We start from the raw sequence: 20,755 nt of genomic DNA, 5'->3' as shown, positions 1-20,755 counted from the left end.
AAATTGACCAATCACAGTCGAATGTGAGAAGAATAATCGACTGTGATTGGTCAATTTCTTAAGGTGCGAATTCATGGGACGCTTGTTTCAGCGTATCGCGAAATCACGTGATTTCGCGCTGACGCTAGCGTCAAGCAAAGAAAGCTGGATTTTCTCAGCTTTAGCGTCAAAGCCAAAGCAGCGCGAAGACGCCGAAATTTTGACGCTGTTTTCCTTTTCATGAATTTCAATTGACGCCGCCGTCACGTGTGATCATGCGACCTTCTTGCCGCTGAAAATCAGCGTCGAGCGTCAGCATGAAAAGGCACCTTTAAAGATTACGGCTTATTGTTAAATCAACGGTTACGGCTATTACAAACCAACCCTTACCGCGCGCGGCAAGCTTTTCCGCTTCTGCGTTCAGGAGCCAATAGGATGTTTATGGTCTATTCAGATCCTGTGATAATGGCCGTCGGCCGACCAGGCCAATGAGGCGCGTATCCGTCGTCGTTCGTGTTGGACAATATGGTGCGTTCACGTTTTTATGGAGGATTCACACTGCGTCCAATGTTCGACGTATGACGATCCGACATCCAATAGGAAATTTTTGCCTCTAATAATAAATTCTGTTATTGGATGTCGGATCGTCGTACGTCGAACATCGGACCACATCGGACGCAGTGTGAATCCTCCATTTCATTCTTTTTTTTTCGTATATTCTACAGGATTCAGAGATTTCTTGTGTCCATAAACGACATATAATATGATATTATTAAAATATTAGAATACAGAATAAGAAACATAAGAGAATGGCTCGAAGCAAATAAAGCTTACCTAATATATCTTACATATCATATGATTATCTCGATATTTTTAGATTCGGCGTTAGCTATATTTCGATAATCTTTCATATTCCGCCAGGTTTTATAAACATATTTTTACAAAGTTGCTCAAAGATTGTTGAAATGTAATTAATCATCAATCTTCTATCTAAAATATCTGCTAGTAATTTATATCTGATTTTTACTGCTGCGTTTTTGTTCTCTACATTTGCAATGGTTTTTTTTAAAACAACATCCTTAATTAAATTTATTAAAAACATACAGCACCTATATTCTTTACACGTTTCTGTTCATTTTGTTCACTTATTTTTATATTCTGCACATCGAATACAACGACGCGGTGGATACATCTATAAAAGAATGCATATTTAATACTTTTAGTATAAATACTTTTTAATATAAATTTCATTGTCTTCAATCAATTAACAATCACCTACAATTTTCTTTTTCTGTTTAATTACATGCAAAAGTTTCATACATAACAATCTTCAACTTGATGAGAAAAAAAAAAACTTTTGAAAACACTTATAAAAAAGGAAGAGAACCTAGTTTTACAATCTTTTAATTTACATAAAAATTTTTTTGATTGATTAACGATTTCGATCAGTAAATGCTATATAAGTTCGAAGGAATATGCAAGATTACATTTACTACGTTTACGCGAGCGTTACTTCTGTAGTGACTTACGATATATTACTCGTTTACGCAGAGTAAATTATCGTAAGTTACTACAAAATCCCGTTTACGCAAAGGAAAATCCCGTTTACGCGAAGGAAAGAAGTAACGCTCGCGTAAACGTAGTAATTGCCTTCTAAAATAACATTACATCATTATACACTGTTATTGCATTATATAATTGTTAACTTTTTCACAATTTCTCCTCTTTTCTAGTCACTTTCTCTGTACAAAAGCATAAAATCTACATCGGCAGCGTAATGAAAACATCTTGGGATGATCGACGACCGATCATGTATATACCCAAACTAGTATTTCGAATGGATTATATATTCCATTTGTACAAGTTAGAGAAGTTACAAAATTTTACAAATAATAATATAACCTTGCGCATAATTTGCAATCGCCAATTAATGTGTAAAATTTTCGCATTATGAGATAGAAAAATCTTCTCAATCCTCAATATTTAATTATTTCACGAGATTACGCGCAATAATCATAAATTGTAATCGTACATTAATAATTTATGATCGTGCGTTAACGCGCGAAATTTCTGCTCACGCAAATTTCACGCATATGCGCAACGCGTATATTATGAAGCTAATCTTCAATAATAAATATATTTTGAGGTACTTGAAAGAGAAATCTCTCTCGCGGCACGTGTGACATAGGCCGCAAAGTAGCATTAACTTAGTTTATACAATATTTCATTAGGCACGTTACACATACTTTCAAATTCCGAACGGAGTGACGTGACGCAAATGCGAAATGCATTTTATGCGGAAATACATTTTATATGACTTGTTACATGTCGAATATGCGATATTTTCACACGCTGAATTCGTTTTACACGGTTGTAAGGTCAAAAGTAGTGTATACATTTTCTTTTATAAAATTATATGACTATCTCATTTCTATCTTCAAATAGAATACCCTTCGCTGATTACATAGTCAACGAGGTTCAACATGGTGAAGCGTACCAAAATCATCCCCAACTTTGATACGTTTCACATAAATATAAAAGAAAAATTTATACACAAAATTTTCCAAATCTTCCGCGTTTACCTTTTCTTTAAAAATTTATATCTGCAACGAAAATAATTGTTCTTCAATGAAAGATAAAAGAATCAGAAACACTTTTATATACAAATATCTCTCTCTCTATCTCTATCTTTTTCTCTATATACAATATATACATGTCGCTTATCTTCTACAATCGATCATTCATTTCTTGCATACGTTCATTCACACTTTCTTTCTCTCTCCTTCTTATATACTTATAAACTTTAATCATCAGTCTTCAGGCTGCAGTCAACAATTCTAGTGTCACTAAGGGCTTATTTACAGGAGTAGGAAGTTGTTTGTTTAACTAGAAGAAGAGTCAGTTTCTCATAATCACGTCAAGCACTACACGATCTTGATACTGATGTTATCAACGTGTAGTTTCGACAGTGTCTTTTTAACGCGAAGAGCAGTTAAACGAACTGGTGGATTCGGATGCCAACATTCCGACATCATTTTGCTTAACGCATATAGGACCTGCGAGGAAAAGAGCGATTCGTTATTCGATTTGTAAAAAGATGGGATAGTTAAATTAGAAATTTACTTTTCTTAGAAAAGTGTTTTTCTTACCGAATCGTTATCCCATCTTGTTGGAATAACTGGACGCAATCGTTTCACGCAGACTACCAAGCGCATATCTTCGAAGCCCGGGTCGTTTGGTACGACATCGTGATAAGGCAAGGCGTAAGGCTCCACCATAGAATTCTTACCACCTGTCACGCACCTTCTGCACGCTTCCCAAAACACGAGACCGATGGAATACATATCTGCCATTTTGAACGCGTCGAAGGAGGACGTGTTCAGGGTCTCGTCCAACACTTCCGGTGCCATGTAACGGCGTGTACCCACTCGAGTATTTGGCGCGATGTCAATCTCTCCGCTCTCGCTGTAAAAAGATAAATTTCTCACTCTCAATTTGCATTCTAAGAGGAATACTAATGGCGAAAGATGTATCTCTAGACTTTAAGCATCAAATGCTTACGTACCTGATGTAGCGAACGGCCAACCCAAAGTCAGCTATGGCACATTCCCCATTTCTCTTAACTAAAATATTTCTGCTCTTAATATCTCTGTGAGCTATTGCGGGTTTCCCTTGTGTACCGAAGATCTCGGTGTGTAGGTGCGCGATACCAGACGCGATCGACGAACAGGTCGCTAGTAAGGCTTGATGATCCAGTACAGTTGTTTGCAGGTAATCGTGCAATGAACCTCTCTCGTGATAATCCGTGATCAACAACATCTGAGTCCAAGAGCCAGTTCCTTTGATATCGGCGGCAATGAAGCCCAGGATATTATCGTGTCTCATTAGGACGGTTTGATAGATCTCCGTTTCTCTGAACCAAGACGCCTCCTCTAACGTGAAGAAAACCTTCACCGCCACTTTTTCACCGCCTCGCCATCTAGCAAGCCATACCTCGCCGTAACGTCCCTTTCCCACGCACTGCGACATGGCTAATTGTTTCGCGATCGTCTGTTGTACTAAAAGCGGCAATCCTGAGCCCGATCCACTGCTCTGATCTATGAAATCCCTGAGGGTTCCTTGCGACGGCACCAGGCACGGATCTCGCTCTTTCTTCCGGCATTTGTGATACAAGATTCCTATCGCTATCGAGACGATGACGAAAACCGCTGATAGCGCTACTGCCAAGATGATTAGCGGCGCTCCCGATCCGATGACCATCGGATTGGTATCCGCGGTAGGACGGGATTTGTAAGTTATTTCGGGAAATTGATCTTTGTTGCACAGAGATGTACTGTTACAGCACGTTATGCTCTTCTCTCGTAAGTGAGGAACTTGATTTCCCTTGCACTGCATGAAGCCTCCCTCGGCGGGCGGCAGGCAACCGAACGACCATTCGGGCACGAATTCTCCCAACTCGGGCTCCCACACCTCTTCCACAGCGCTGAAACACTGGCCTCCAGCTCGTAATTCGCAGGTCCCATTTTGCCTGTCGTCCGGGCAATGTCCGTCGCAGTAGCAAATAATGCCCAACGCTGCAAGAGGTACGATATTATTAGACACCGTGATGTGAATGAAATAATATAGTATACATAGAAGAAATACGCAAGACTCTAATATTAATCGTATATCCAGTCATTCAAACATTTTATTTTTAGATCACGCATGTGATTCCTCCTGAGATTAATACTTGTTCATAAGCGAGCCAAGAGCGGTAAAGTGCGAGATACGTCGCTATGAAATTGGGTGAACGATGCGTTACGCGAGGTACGGTAAATAACTTAATGATAATCGATACGAAGAGAGGCGAGACTATATATATATAGGCGCGGAGTTGGTTGAACGGATTCGAGAGGTTGTTTGACAAGTCATGAGATGTGTCGTGTGGGCGAACGACCGTCGTCGCGTCCCACGGAGAGGCGTGCACCACCACAAAGAGAAAGGAGTGGTACGTGCGTCCCGACTCGGGAATCGGGGATATCTTTCATCATAAGCGTTTCCGCTCGCAAGTTGATATAAACCATCGAGGACCGATAGTCTTCATCGTTCCTAAATTTCGCGCAAGCATAAAAGAGAGCACCATATATCAGCATCATATATTAAAAAATATCACTATGTAGGATCATCAGTAAAAGAAAACAAGATAATAGAATTAGGGGCAGAAATTTGAAACAATGAATTAAATTTTAAAATCAGTAAATTATATATAGAAATGCTGCGTGACAAAGTGTATAGTATATACTTACTGTATCATCAAAATTTGAGACGTAAATATCAAGAGTAATTAATTAATATAAATCTCTTTATTATTATAAGAAGAAACAATTCTTTTCAGATTGATAATTCTTATTGAAAATATTTCTATTGTTGCATCATTCGTCAATATTTAATCACACTTGAAATTTGAAGGTTCTATTTATTAAATCTCAATTACGATTTGTGTGCGTGCGTGCGTGCGTGCGTGCGTGCGTGCGTGCGTGCGTGCGTGCGTGCGTGCGTGCGTGCGTGCGTGCGTGCGTGCGTGCGTGCGTGCGTGCGTGCGTGCGTGCGTGCGTGCGTGCGTGCGTGCGTGCGTGCGTGCGTGCGTGCGTGCGTGCGTGCGTGCGTGCGTGCGTGCGTGCGTGCGTGCGTGCGTGCGTGCGTGCGTGCGTGCGTGCGTGCGTGCGTGCGTGCGTGCGTGCGTGCGTGCGTGCGTGCGTGCGTGCGTGCGTGCGTGTGTGTGTGTGTGTGTGTGTGTGTGTGTGTGTGTGTGTGTGTGTGTGTGTGTGTGTGTGTGTGTGTGTGTGTGCAGTGACGTAAAGCATCCAGAATTAGATGTGTGACTCCGAATCGAGCCTGATAGGCCGCGAAACCGGAGGAACTGCAACGAGAGCATCCGCCTCCGTCACGGTAGCCGATAACGGCGAATTCGATGCAAACGCGGTGTCACGTTTCTAACGAGTATGCGAGCGTCGCGACGGCCGTCGCGGGACGCAAAAGGAGAAAGAGGAAGAAAGCCCGAGACACGCCGCGCCGCGCCGCGCCGGAGGCCACGCTTATCTACTGCCGCGCGGAATTACTCTCTCCCGCATCTATTTTACGGTGACCGCTCTATTTATAACGCATGAATATCTGGATGACGGATTCGATTCTTCGCGCGTTTTGCGTCCGTTCCACCGCTCACGCTCTCTCCTCTTATTGTTAGGGTGCCACAGAATCTTTTAACTTTAGTATTAATCCCAAATGAGAGAGATTCAGTCTCAAATTAATTTATAAATCTGGCGTTGAAAGCTGAGGATTTGGATAAAACGAAACGCGATACCGAAATAGCGATAATCTGTTATACATATGCCTTTTCTCTTTGGCCCCAAGTCCTTCTAAGAAATCCACATTGGGTCGAATTACATGATAATCTCAGTCCGACTTGGCGAAATTCGACCTGCAAGTTGCAGGAGCATACCGTGACCGTGCTTTTTAATAGGGGCAAGCGTAAACAAGGTATATAAACGTGAAAGCAACGAACTCTCAAGTGTCTCGACGGCCGCTACTCTCGCTTATCCTTGCGTATCTGGAAATGAAACGTAAATAGCTTCGCAGAAAGTATTTTTCCACATCAACAACGTTCTGTCAACGCGCACGATCGTCGAACGGATACCATCGCCGTCGTGGCCGGCGATTAATAACCGTGATACCGCGGATAATACGCGTAGATCTGGAAAAATAATCGCCTAAGTGACACTTATATCGCGATATCGATCTCGGCTTTTTATCTATAGATGAAGATAATGACAGTTTTAGAACAGCGAAAACCCTAGAGTCTGCACTTATGATATTTGACAACTTTCTGAAAAAACTGGGATAAAAAAGCATAAAATTTGAAAAAGCTACTTCACATTTACTGCTTATCTTAATTTTTATACTTTATTACTTTTCCAAAAATAAACACTTATAAAATAAACTGTCAGGAGGCTTCTCAAAGCCTGCATCAAGACTGTGCATTGGAGACTGAGCATCGCAAGCTGACGATTGCAATTTGATCAGTAAACTTTATTAATCCGTTTTATTCTGATTAGTTAAATTCTAATCTTCAATTCACAATTCTCAATGTACAAGTCTGATACGGGCTTAACGATCGGGTCCCCGAACGATCGCTTATTGGTTCGACCGCCGCCACTGGCGAGAAAATCCGTAATGAACTGTTTAGAAAACTGTCGTACACGCGCGAGTGTGCGTACGAGGCTCGCGCGATCGGCCGAGAGGCGGTAACGGTAAAACGCGCATATCTGCTTTCGTGCGGCTTTCGCGACGCAATCGGCGTCCGTAATCGCATCGAAGGTTTCAATGAATCGCGCGAGGCGACGTGCCAGCTATATAGTCGCGGACTTTATCAGCGTGGCAAAGAGCAGTATCAGCGATAGCCCCGCGCGTCTATGAGTCGCGCCGAATCGCGAAGTCCGCCGGCGTCTCTAGAGACGCGGCGCAGCTATTTCGAAACTTGGACTTTTTTTTTCTTTTAATTGACAACGTCGATCTTTCCGTGACGTCGTAATAATTCAAGCCGCAGCACGACGTCGAAAGTAATCGGATCGAAAAAGGTACGGATCGGGGACGCTTTATTATCAGTTATCCCTAGGGAAAACTGTGATAGCAGGGCGCAGACGCTGAAAACAGGCATTAAGGTGATTGTAACTTATCGCAGATAATAAACGAAATTGGTTGTACTAATTTAAGCGAGTGTGGAGAAACAGTTGCGTAAATATTGGACGTAGGCTAGCTCGCGAGAGTTGATTTTGGTTTGTACAAGAGGACGTTGATACGTATGCCATGTCGAGTGCGAAAGCTCACCCTTATCTCTCTTTCTCTTATCGCATTATCAACATTTAGAGTCAGTCAATAAAAGATATGTGATTATGGGGGATTTTGTGTTTCCGTTTGATAGACATTGAAGTATCACTGATAAAATGATTTTGTTAATAAAAAAAAAGGTCAATAAAATGAAGGATCTTCGATCTTTGATCTTATCGCGTCATATAATTCCATAATATTTATCTCGTGGTATTTATTATCGCGATGAGACTTTTAACTCGTTCCCGGCCGAATCTAACGATCTTATCGAGGCGGCTTGGGCTCGGGACTACAATTGATGCCGAAAAAGGCGACATTTCGGAGACGGCACGCTATCGCGACGCGGAATGGCATTCGCGCCTGGAAGCGCGCGCAAGGGAAACTTGGGCTGCATTCCGAAATTCACTGTCAGCAACTTTCAGTACTGAAAATCTATAGTATACGCGACGTAAAATATAGATTTGCAGTACTGACAGTGAATATCGGAATGCAGCCTTAATACCCGCCGCGCGCTGCAAATAATATCGTCGAGCAAAGCGGCGGAAACTCACGGACGGATTCGCGCGCGTGCAAGCGTAATCGTGATACGTCGCGATGCACGTGTAATTTTCGTGGAAGGACAATCAGCCGCTCGCGTAATCCCGCTCCATGATAAATGTGCGTGTGCGGCCGTGATTGCGACCCGGAAATCCCCAGCCGATGAGCGAGAGACGCGATTTTATCTCCGGCGCGACTCGCGAACTCGCAGCATCCACGACGACTCTCGAACGAAAACTTGGGAGCGGGCTACAATTGTTCAATTTTCGACACCGCATCAGGCTTCTATAATTGCTGATTGAAGTCGACAGCGGTTTGCTCGTTTCTAAGAAAAAAATGATTGGGGGGGGGGGGGAAACGGAACCCATTAAACCTCGGTCAGCTTTAAACAATCCGTTTGCCGGAACGACTCATAAATATCGTCGATACGTCAGTTCGCCTGCGTTTTACGTTGTCGCAACATAAAAAATGTTCTCGCGCGTCTATACAGCCTCGAACTCTGGACCCACCGAACGTGGCGTTCTTTTTGTTCCGGACGTAAATTATCGGGAATCTCATTAATCATCGTTTTCACCGAGAGCGCTACTACTTTGTTATTCAGATCGAGCGAGCCGGTATGCGTTTTTTCTTTTTTTTTCTTTTCTTCGTATTTCGACAGATATATTCTTAAATCCTGAGGCTATGTATCTCGATGTGATAGCGGTCGAATTGTTTCCGGCACTTGGGGAAAAAAAAAAAAAAAGTTCGTTGCATTACGAGCGAAGAGCAGCCACGTTACGAAACCAGCGTATTTTTATATCCCGGATACGGCTCGCGCGTTTGGATTGAGAAAGGCCGCCTTTTATTCGCCTTATTCATCGTACGCACGATGTACGTACACGCGCGATGTCCTTGCGAGCCTCGCGGAAAAAATCGCGCGTCGTACGTCATACACGACGCGAGAAAGAGAGAGAGCGAGAGCGAGAGCAAGAGCGAGAGCGAGAGCGAGAGCGAGAGAGAGAGAGAGAGAGAGAGAGAGAGCGCGACGAGAGGAGAAAGGGTGAACGGATCGGAGCCGGCCCGCGTTTGCAGCGCGAAATTACATTTGGCGTATGTACTTTGGCGAGGGAAGGGGCGGGGGACGAGTGTCCCGCTGAAACGACGCCGCGTTTACAATCCTTTTGATGTATTTCGAGCCCTACGCGCGCGGGCCGCCGAGGCAATATATATATAAACAATCTCTCTATTTCCTATACGGACAGACAAATTCCGTCGCGCCGCATTTAGCGTCGAAAGTGGTCGTCGGTTTGCGCCCCGCGCCGTTTCGATTACTAAATATGACGATCGCGGGTTTTTGACGTCAATGACCGTGGGAGATTGGACCTATAGCGATAATCGAGTCGGCAATTTTTTGTTAGAAAATTACTGCTCGAAACTCCTCATTTCTCGCGAAGAAATTGCAAAAGAACAGTCGGTTGCTTCATCGCGGAATCGACCCATCGCCGTATCGTTCCACTATCGTCCTTGCAACATTTTTTCTAATCTAATGAGGTCATATGTAGCTTAAGGCGACTTCGATCAAACTCCAATTATTATACTGTACTTTATTTGTTAACGTGGATAAAAAAGTAACATTTTGTTCAATATAAAAGGCTCAGACAATTAATAAATCAACAATTAAGAATATAAGGAGCTTAGAACCGCAACTTGGTGTCAGTTTATATTGTACGTTACTGCTAATTTCTAATATATTACCCTATCATTTTATCACACTGAAGATAGTCTAATTGTCTAATAACAGACCGAAACGTATGTAATTTTGTTTTATTGTAAATACAGTGTTTCAACGCCAACATCCAGTTACGGTTCTAAGCTCCTTATATTCTTGATTGTTGATTTAATATTTCGTTATTTAATTTATGAAAAGGATTAGATTAGGAACAATGAATTGTATATATATATCAACAATTAAAGTACTTTAAATCGACCGTAACTGGCAATATATAACGTCTTTTCCGATATGAACATTGAAAAACTGTGAGCCAACTTGGTTTGTCGGATTCACGCGGCACATTTTCAGGTCATCATCGAAACATTATTAATTTCGACCATAGGTTTTGGTCGGTTGATGTAATTTCCAAATTAAATAGTTTAAATTTTTATTGCGAAAAAATTCCAGGTTCAAACCCTGGCTGGGGTAATATTTTTTCGCAATAAAAATTTAAACTATTTAATTTGGAAATTACATCAACCGACCAAAACCTATGGTCGAAATTAATAATGTCTCGATGATCTGAAAAAAGTGCTGCGTGAATCCGACAAACCAAGTTGGCTCACAGTTTTTCAATGTTCACATCGGAAAAGACGTTATAGTATATTGCCAGTTACGGTCGATTTAAAGTACTTTAATTGTTATTCTAATCACTGGCGAAAGAAATTTATTATTCTGTGAATTATATATCGTCTGTTCATTTGCGAAGAGCTTTCTGGACCGGTATAATAATTAGAGTGAGACAAGTATATTTTGTTTCACTCTAACTTATTGCACTTAGTGTGCACCAGCTCAGAGTTCTTCGGAAAAGAACAAACGGCTCGCTAGAAATTTTTATTTCAAGCAATTCTGTTTGTTAATTTAATTACCGGTTAAATCCGATCATCGATTAATATAAGTTTGTTAACATATCGAGGCATATTTGGAATGCGTGCTTCCCACGTTGACTATTCAGAAAGCAGCAACATCGTCTCAAACATATTACCCTCACGGCTGAGGGTAATATAACGTTATTGCTATATATTGATCGTTATAATATTAATAAAATAATATATCTATTACTATTGTACTTTTGTTCATTATAATATTAATTACCAATACAACAGTAATAATATAACATTCATCAAATAATCAATAGTCGCGAGCATTTAGACGGGAAATACTCCGAATTCGTCTCGGCACGTGAACAAATAATGCACAGCATCTTAGGGAATTCACAACTCTACGTGTAAATATATGTATGTCGTAAATGTATGCCGAAAAAGGTAGCGTCGGCGTCGTGAAAAACGGCTTTCGACGATATTTCTGTAACAAGGCTCTGTCCAAACCGGATGATTTAACTTGTCTCTCGTCGTCGTCATCGAGCGCGGTCGCTGCGCAGATTAAGAAAAGAAGGTATTAAAAAAGACGACGGTCATACGGTCGCACTGCGTCTCGAAAGGGTTAAAGTCTGGTGTCGTCGTTGTCGCCGCGGCGGCGACGGCGGCGTGCGGCGTCATCCCCCGCGCCGATCGGATCGGTCGGTCCAGCATCGCGCGCCCGAGGCCGAGCCCCGTGAGACCGAGAGAAGCGCGAAGAAGAGAGAATCTCGCGATAGAGAGAGAGAGAGAGAGAGAGAGGAGGAGAAAAGAGGGAAGGAAAGGAAGAAAAGTGGAAAAGGCGTCCGTGCGAGAAACGAAACGGCACTCTCGTCGCGCCGACGAGAGGCGGGCACGAAAATTCTCGGCACCGCTGGTATTTCAGTCTCCAACGTCGGAACACAGCTAACCTCTCATCTCCGTCTCCCTCCTCTCTCTCTCTCTCTCTCTCTCTTTCCCTCCACTGTCTCTCCCGTTCTCGTCCCGACGCACGAGACGTAAAAAAGCACGACCGCGTGCCATGTCGAACGGCGCAGTAATTCCATCAGAGAAAATGTATCAATGAGAAAACGGTTTTCCCGTGGAGGGAAAAACGAGCGAGAATAAAAAACAAAATTGTATACCGGAACGGAATACAGGAAAAACACTCGATATACACTGAATACACGGGATACCGAGGGTCGCGGAACCAGCGTTAACAGCGTCACGGAGGGATTGTCGATCGCGTCGACGGCGTTTCCTCGTATCTAGGGGTGTGTTTCCTGGAAGTCGTGGCAAAAAGCGTTACGATGTAGGGCGCGCCGGGCGACGATCCCTTCACGGCGACGCGAGGGGCGACCCGTCGGTCGGTCCCGTCGCGTTTTCGACTCCGGACGAGGCGGAAGAATGTGCGAACGAACGAACGAACGAACGAACGAACGAACGAACGCGCGGAGGAAAAGGCGACGGAGAACCGGGAGAACGCGGAGAAGAGACGAAGGGCAATCGGGTTAAACATCTGTGCGGCAGAAGGCGAGCGGCGCGGGGACCGGGGCGATCGTTTCTCGCGTCGCGCGAGGAGCGGTCCGCGTCCGCGATCGATTCTCTCTTCTCGCGCGGGCGGCCCCCGCGGCTGCCGACGGCCGACGGCCGACGGCCAACGTTCTTCGCAGAGAAGACACTCGGCCAATTCCTTCTCCGCCGCCGTCGGCGGTCGGCGGCATCTCGCGCACATACACGCGTATACACACGTACAACGGCGCGTAGCGAACACGCGCGTATGCACGCGCGCCACGATCCGAGCGTAGAGCGTGTCACGCACGAGCGGCTGGTAGCTGGTACTCACCGCCGAGGCATCTCGCGGCGAGCACTCCCAGGCCGAGCCACAGACCATATTTACATCCGCCCGTGTTAGCGGAGAGCGCAGCCATTTTCTACACTCGGGAGCACATACTTCACTGTGACGTAGAGCGCTCCGCGTCGAGCCACAAGGCGCAGGCCGCTCGCCCTCGGCCGTCTCCGTCGCGGCTTCGGGCTTCGGTGGGGGCGCGCGTCCATGGTGGGGCGACGCCTTCGCGCGTCTTCGGCACGGCCGACGGAGAGCGCCGATCGGCGGCGCAGAGCGAGCGAGATGGCGATACTGGAGGGCCGCGGGCCGCGACTCAGGCCCGTGCCGAGGATCCGCTTCGCCTCGCCGTCGAGGCTTTTATCCGATCTGGCGGCGCGATAAACAGAATCGAGAGACGCAATGACGAAAGTGACGAGAAGTCTTTGGTATATTAAGTCGGATTGCGCGAGCCTTCACACGTTGCGAGTGTTAGAACGAATCGTTTTTGATAAATTCCAAATTGAGAGGCCTTGATTTTGTTATAAAAAATATGACTTTCTTATTGTTAGTAAAAATATTATTATAAAACCCGTAAGGCGGCGTAAGGCGAGCGTTTTCTGTTCCTTATTATACGAACGAGTTTCTACACACAAAAATATATACATTTATGCAGTGATTCACGAAAATGATCAAATCGTATCGTGTTGTTATAGATAATATAAATTTCTTTTAAAAATTCGTGAACAAAGATATCTATATAGCAAGAAGAATATTTTATATACGTATATTATGTTAATATATTGAAAGGCCGTTTTCGTCGATTACCTCTTTCGAATCAATTAATTATTCATATATTGTTGTGTAGTACATTTTGATCGCTTTCGTGAGTCACCGCACGTATAAATGAGAATTACGACATTATTACGAATAACACACGTCGCGTCAACTTGATTTTACGCGCAGAATTTTGAATAAAATTAGGAAGAAACGAAAAGGGACGAGAGTCTCTTTCTTTTCGCAGTCGAGTCATTTCACGGTATTTAAATGTAAGATGCAACAACGGCCGTGTCAAATCGATTGTTTTGTCTCGTATTTCGGAAGCTCGCGTATAGGTACCTAAGGCCCATTTTTCCGAAGATTATCTCTCTCAAGAGATCGGTCCCTTCGGACATCTCTCGCAGACGAGCCGTCTAGAGTCTAGAGAATTTGCGCGTGACGCGTACGGGCCTGACGTCGTCGCGTTGTTGTCAGCGGGGAAGTGCGCGACGCGCGGCGCCCTGCGGGCGCCATGGTGCCGCGATCGGCGGCGGCGGCCACGGCGGCGCAGAGACCCGGAGATCTTTTTCCGTCTCTCTCTCTCTCACTCTCTCTCTCTCTCTCTCTCTCTCTCTCTCTCTCTCTCTCTCTTTTTTTTTCTCTCCCTCGGACAGATCGCGATGCTCGCCAATGCTCGCCTCCTCGGAAAAGGCGCGAGTGTCTATGCGCGGCGCGTCAATCCGCGGAATCTAGAACCCGGTTAGAATCTGCAATCTTTTTCCCCGACCGCGGGATTCGCGAGACCGAGTTCTCTTTTTCTCTCTCTTTCTCTCTTTTTGCATACTCCGGCGGGTCTTGGATGCGCGCCGATGTTGTAGAATAATTTAAATTGAAATTATTATATTATTTTCAACGTTTTCGACGCGTTTTCAATGTTTCGCGGTATAGTTGCTGGTCAACGAAGCGCGGATATACGTTGTCGATCTTGTTACATTTATCGATAAAGCAATCGCAGTTTCTCGCGAAAAGCGACGAGAGAGAAAGACGGCCTTGATATGAAAAATTATGCTTGACGGAGCGGAGTCGTACGTGACGCGCTTCTCACTTCGAAGAGGTCGGAGTCCCTTCCAATCTCTCACACTTGTTCTCTATCCTCTTCCGCTCCCTCTTCGAGAAGTGGAAGCCCGGCCGTATTCAGACCACGTATCGAAGATCGAGGATTACGAATAGAGGATTCAACTGACAATAAAACGGTACGAGACAAAAGAGGCGGAGGAGAGACGTAGATCAAAGAGATTGAAGTTTGAATCGAATTCGAATCTCCGATTCGCCATCCTCCGGAGTTCCTGATGCGTAATTCTGATTTCAGGGGCCTCGCCGAGATTTGAAAGAAAGTGCGAGGGGCGTAACCGAGGAGAGCGGACCTGTATTTTGGCGAGGAGATCGAAAGGAGCGACGGCCCGACGATCAAACGCTACGGGGGTGCGCGCCACGCTGCGCTTTCAAGTAGCGGACCTAGCGACGCGCATGCATCCGCTCGCATCCGCTCGCATCATACGGCCCGGCCCGGCCCGGCCCGGTCCGGCTCGGCCCGACGTGCGAGTATATCGCCATCGATATCAGATTACCGGTTAATTGCCGACGGCGCGGCGCGCTCGGCACCGAGGATTTGTTGCGCCCGAACAGTAATATTTCACGCTTCAGGAGGGCGACTCGCTACCGCCTTCGAAACGACCTGACGCCTAATTACGCGGCGCGATTTCAACGAGGGGTTGAGGCGAGACCTGCGAAGACTCTACGTCTTTTAACAAAATCCATCTCGATACTCTTGCACAGAAAAAAGGAATGTCAAATCAAAACTTATATACTCGTATATATACGCAACAATCTATAAGATTCTCTTATAAGATTCTAGATCCGTTTAATTTAACACTATATTTTATGTAATTTAACTATTTGATGAATATAATTCATTGCGCACTAATTACCGCGCCTGGCTCTTATTGCCTCTTTAATCATTTTATTTTTTTTATTTTAAGAAAGCTTCTGTACATTTGTATTTTACTTTTTGTAAGAATTTTTATTTTTTATTTCAACTTTTTTTATTGAACCATATAAATGACTTCTTTCAAGCAAGTTTTCTTCGTTTAACGCAATATAATCTCATTTCCAAGATTATAGATCGTTGCGTATATAACGAGTATGTATAAATCTTGATTTGACTTTTTTTTTTTTGTGTGTGACGATATAATACTTTATATCAAAGCGGTATATAATTTTACGTCGCGTATGTATAATTTTTGCATTTCGCGTATCCGACGTTTCCGTATTTTTTAACAAAATTATCCCCATTGTATTAAAAAGGGATGTCCGGGCAGAGAGGAGAGAGAGAGAGAGCTGCCCCTGAAAATATGTTACATTTCTTTTCTCACTGCTTTACTTCGCACGCGACTCCGTGAAAGTGAAAAAACGAATTCGTAGCGTCGTCGCTCGGACGCGGTGAATATTAAGGTCCGACAAAAGGCGCACTGTTCGCGAGAGAACAAAGCCCGTGGTAATTCTTTCAACACCGCGGCACGGCAGCTGCCGAGACGGCGGCGCGCATCGGGATTAGGTCGTCGCGGAACGACGCGCGGCGATATGCAGCGGCGGTCGTCCGCGCGTAACCTGTTGCGTGCGTATCGCTCGCGCGTGAAGTCGCGCGATCCAGATTGAAGCCGCGAACCCGACGCGACGTCCCTCTCGGGCGCGCGTTCGTCACGCGCTTAAAGGCGTCAGTCATTATATTTTTAGAGATGATCCTCGGCACTTTTATGGAAAGACGTCCAGACGCGGCGAGGCACAGCGCTATACTTCTTTTCTCTTCTCTCGGCGAAATCGTCGCTAATTTTTTTCATGTTTCGTCGAGGTTTAATCCTTCGGTGAACGTGTGCATGGGATGTATTTTACATCCCACAACAGCTTGTAAAAAATGAGTGTGTCTCGGACTTATTTTAGTACAGAACCGATTATTTGAAAAAACCATTAAAATTTAAAAGTTTTAATCTGTTAATATACTTTTAAGATATGTGCGCAACAATGAATAATATCAAACAGAAAATATTAATTGGTTTAATATTCATAAATAATGTGAGGCACGTGTCCCGCTACGTTTCAAATTTCCACGCGCTCACTGAAGGATCAACAATAAACAAGACCGAGGGAGCAAACGTGCGAGTGAGCAGATGAGTGTTCACTCCCGCGGCTAGATTTCAATCTCGACGACTGAACTTTCGGCGCGTTTAAGAGGTTCCAATTCCCCTTATTACTCGCCTTAGAATTGGTTCGTGTTACGCGTTTAAAACGCATCTCGACGGAGTTGAAATTCCACAGCCGCGCGCGACTCCCGCGTTCTCGCACCTCGATGTAAATCGCTTAATATCGCTTGCGCATAGCGTTGCCGCGTGAGAACGCGTGAACGGGATGACAAGCAGCCTCGGCGATTGACAGTAAATCACTTAACATCGCTATTAAGCGCGCGGTGTGCGCGGTGCGCGCGGTGTGGAAACTGTTAATGCGCGGCCCGACTTATTTTCTCTAAAGTAAACGGCTCTTCGATACTTCGCCTCGCCGCCGATCGGCATTCTATGACGTAGAAATTATTCTAGTCTAGCGTGTACTTATAATGATTTGCAGATGCTGGCAAAAGACGCAATAAAAGTCGCTCGCGTGCGAGCGCGAGAAGCCTGAAAGCTTCGTCCGTAAAGACCGTAAAGACTATAAAGACCATGTTGGCTTCAATGGCAACGTCTTATACGCGCAATTTCTTGCAATTAGCCTACTTGAACAAGGGGCCTCGCCTGTCGTTCTACCGGCGATCGGCCGGAAATCGATTCGATCCGGTGACCGCATCGGGAGAGACCGCGTATGAGATAATCGTCGCTCGAAGCGGAGCGTTTGCGAGGAAAGAAAAAAAAAAGGAATTGATAACTCGGCCGTGATCTATCGTCCGCTTCGCGGAAAAATCGCGGCATGCGCGAAAGAACGCAATTCGCCGCCTGCGGACAATCGATGACTGTGGCTTTCATTAACGCTTAATTATGAATTATTGTAGATCGCCGGGACGAGCGGGCAGCCGGTCGGCCGAGAGGCGGCCGATGAATATGCATCGTTCGTTTCGCGAGGCGAATATAACGGCTACAATTGACTAACGCGAACGATTGCTAATTGCGGGGGATAATTACCGCGCGGGCTCGCCTCGTTAACTGCCTCCGTGGCAATTCCGATTGACTCGGGAGTAAGTACGAGGCAAATGACAATGCGCGATGCCGCGTGATCCCGGGGATTTCACGACCGTAAACGGATCTTGCGGAATGTCGTTTCTTCGGGCGTAAGCCCCTCCGGATCCCCGGATAAATTAGAAGCGCCGTGTTTCCTTCGATTTTATAAACAACCGTAAACGGATTTTACGCGAAATCCCCGGCGCCCATCTCTTATTCATGAACGCCTTCGGGACAGTCATGTCGGGGCCCCGAGAGACCTTTTTAAGCGCCGTGTTAACGAAAAAGGACGAGTTTCGCGCCGACAATCCGGAGCTTCGAACCGGATTTCGGGATTAGAATCAGATACCCCTTCTACGAAGCCGCGTTCGTTTTATATATATATATGGGCGAAGGGCGACGGCGATCTCGCGCCTTCGCTGTACCGCATCACTGTCCGGTCGGCTTCGGGGAACGGCGACAATGGGTAACAAAGGCAAGCAAGGGACCGTCCGCGCTCCGTGTTGCTGCTGCCACGAAATCACGATCCATTCGTCTCGCTTGAAAATATATTATGCTGGCATGCAACGGACGCGAGCTGCCAAAAAGGAAGAACGGCCGCGGCTTGTTGCGCACGGACGTGACGCGGCGGAACACAATTACCATGATCGGCCTTCGGCCCCCGTCAACTTTTATCGTTGTTATTTCACGTCACCTCGAACGAAGGAGACGTGCTCCATGGTGTTATTTTTGTCAATCCTCCTCCGACCCTGGCACCGACGTCTACGAAAATTTTGTTGATAAATCGCGAGTCATCTCTTCGAGTTCTAACACAAACTAATGTCCATTTCATACCAATGCGGATTAACTTTATAATCTCGATTTAACTTACTTTTTATATTTTTCTAGTTTTAAGAATGAGAAGAAGGTAAAAAGTAAGTTAAACTGGAGATTAAAGTTAATCCGCGTTAAAGTAAAAGTAACGAATTTTTAATCGTAAATCGGAAATCATAAATGTAACCAAAATATGTTTAATCTATTTTATAAATGGATTTACATTTATCCAATGGTTCTTAACTTGTTAGAACGTAAGAAAGAAGAAAAGAAATCTTTGTGCTTGCACTTTTTGCATTCAGAATTTTCGGTCTCTCTCTCCCTCAATAATATATTTATTCTGTTTTAGGTGCAAAAATTTTTGGGAATTTCAAGCAACGCGAACAGTGGATCTAAGGAAAGTGAGAAACCATTTCTGATTTCAGGTAGGGAAAAATGCAAGAACGACAAAAAATCTATTATAGTTAAAATTTTTTTCTGAATCCCCGAACTATTCTATGTATCGACCGAATCGTTCTAATATAAAAGAATATTCATTTTCATATTTATCGCTTCCCGCAGATTATTCTTTATTGACCTTTGGCGGACAATGAGTTGAAATATAAAAGAGAATTTTCGAATGGATCGCGGTGATAAATAGGATTCTTCTCCGAAGGAACCGGGTGTGCTTACGCCTCGGCGCATTGTACGACAGTGGTCGGATACAGCGAGAGCAGGCAAGAAGGTCGGGGGCCCGAAAATCCCGATCTATTCGGCGCCAGCTACGAGGGCCGTTCTCCATGGAAGTATATTTCATTCGTCGAGAAAGACGAAGGGGCCTGAACGGCTCGACGGTTGGAGCCACAAAAGAGCGAGATCCTCGTCTGGCAACTAACGCGCCGTAGCCGTCCGCAGGCCGTTCAGGCTTCAGGCCCTTGGATCTTGGATCTCGGCCTCTCCTCCCGTCCCTCTCTTTCTCTTTCTTCCTTTGCACGCACGATATAAACCTCAGTCCCGTACGCCTTATAGTGCGACCCTGAAACCTCCAGAAACTAGAAATAAATGTGCTTCAATTAAAATGCACTTACAGTTCTTGCAAAACTCTGCTATATGAACATTATAAACACACATTTTGTAAATTTATACATTTATAAAACTTGGTCAAGTTAAAATTTCGCTGGAGAAACCAGCTCGTAAATGTATAATATCGTTACGCATTACAAGCCTAACAAAGATGAGATCCTCTGCGTTAACGGAAGATTGAATAATATATGATTTTTTATTGGTAATCGTCATCACAGGATGCTGGGCTGACCCACGCAATTATTCGAATCTTCGTCGTTTAAGCGAGGGGCTATAATAATATATTTTTTGTTCGGGAGTACATTGTACTCTTAAATGACGACCCAGCGACGGACGGTCAAGATTAGTCGGTAGAAGGTTACATTGGATAATCGATCGTAATTGTGTCTACTTAGCCGAGGGGTCCCCGAAGCTGTTCGAATAGCCCACGAGTCCAACTCGTATCGCGACCAAACCGTCAAAATCGAGATACAAATACAACAGCCGATTGAGATAAGCGTTCGACGTTGCGATTCGTGTTTGCTATTATTAGCCATCGAGTAATTCTAGTATTTAATCGCGCGATGTAATGGAAAAATCGAGATAACCGGCAGACCAGGTATATTTCTTATTAATTTCCTTCAAGGATTTCGCAGAGATTTCTCTTCTCTCCTTCTTCTTCCACTTCTCTCCTTCTTTCTTTCTCTTTCTTGATGCTGGATCTTAATCGACCGTCGTTACCTTCATCATTGCTGTTTGGCGCCGAGATAATTAATCGTCCTGTTCACTACCGCTTCGAGTGGTCGGCGAAGGATGCCGCGGCTACAGTGGGTTTATCACGAAAAAAAAAATAAGGATATGGAAGGGAGAGAGGAGGAGAGAGAGAGGTGATGGCTTCCTGGAGACGAGCGCTCAAATGAATTCGCTCGACGCGGCGCACGTTGTAAGGAACGACTACCTGCTCTACGATAACAGTTCGACTTCCTTCGAGACGTAGAAACGGGACTCGTGCCTACGCAGAAGCTGGATAAGGATATCTTTAGAGGTGCTTTTTATCGCTGAGAGTCAGGTGTGAATTGGGGCCACCAGTGAT

At 44.8% G+C, this 20,755-nt stretch overlaps 1 protein-coding gene and 1 long non-coding RNA gene across 3 annotated transcripts; one reads left to right on the top strand and one right to left on the bottom strand.

Annotated features, from left to right (window-relative positions):
• Positions 1 to 1,428: 1,428 nt before the first annotated feature.
• Positions 1,429 to 12,969, bottom strand: Tkv (serine/threonine receptor kinase thickveins). Its single transcript, XM_077412714.1, has 4 exons — positions 12,812 to 12,969; positions 3,545 to 4,553; positions 3,129 to 3,444; positions 1,429 to 3,035 (listed from the first exon to the last, which is right to left on the bottom strand). The coding sequence occupies exons 1-4, from the start codon at positions 12,894 to 12,896 to the stop codon at positions 2,904 to 2,906; spliced, it is 1,542 nt and encodes a 513-aa protein (XP_077268840.1). The 5' UTR covers positions 12,897 to 12,969; the 3' UTR covers positions 1,429 to 2,903.
• Positions 6,705 to 19,733, top strand: LOC143900928 (uncharacterized). Of its 2 annotated transcripts, none has more exons than XR_013257914.1 (4): positions 6,705 to 7,592; positions 17,643 to 17,825; positions 18,971 to 19,046; positions 19,183 to 19,733. It is a non-coding gene; the product is annotated as an uncharacterized LOC143900928 (long non-coding RNA). The 2 variants fall into 2 exon arrangements; XR_013257913.1 differs by having other exon boundaries at positions 6,705 to 7,676; positions 14,919 to 17,825.
• Positions 19,734 to 20,755: the final 1,022 nt, after the last annotated feature.

This window comes from Temnothorax americanus, unplaced genomic scaffold (assembly GCF_048541705.1).
Source record: "Temnothorax americanus isolate GAGA-0224 unplaced genomic scaffold, ASM4854170v1 Scaffold31, whole genome shotgun sequence".
Classification (NCBI taxonomy): domain Eukaryota; kingdom Metazoa; phylum Arthropoda; class Insecta; order Hymenoptera; family Formicidae; genus Temnothorax; species Temnothorax americanus.
Note: the sequence above shows the minus strand (reverse complement) of the source record. Positions and strands in the feature narration are given on the sequence as shown.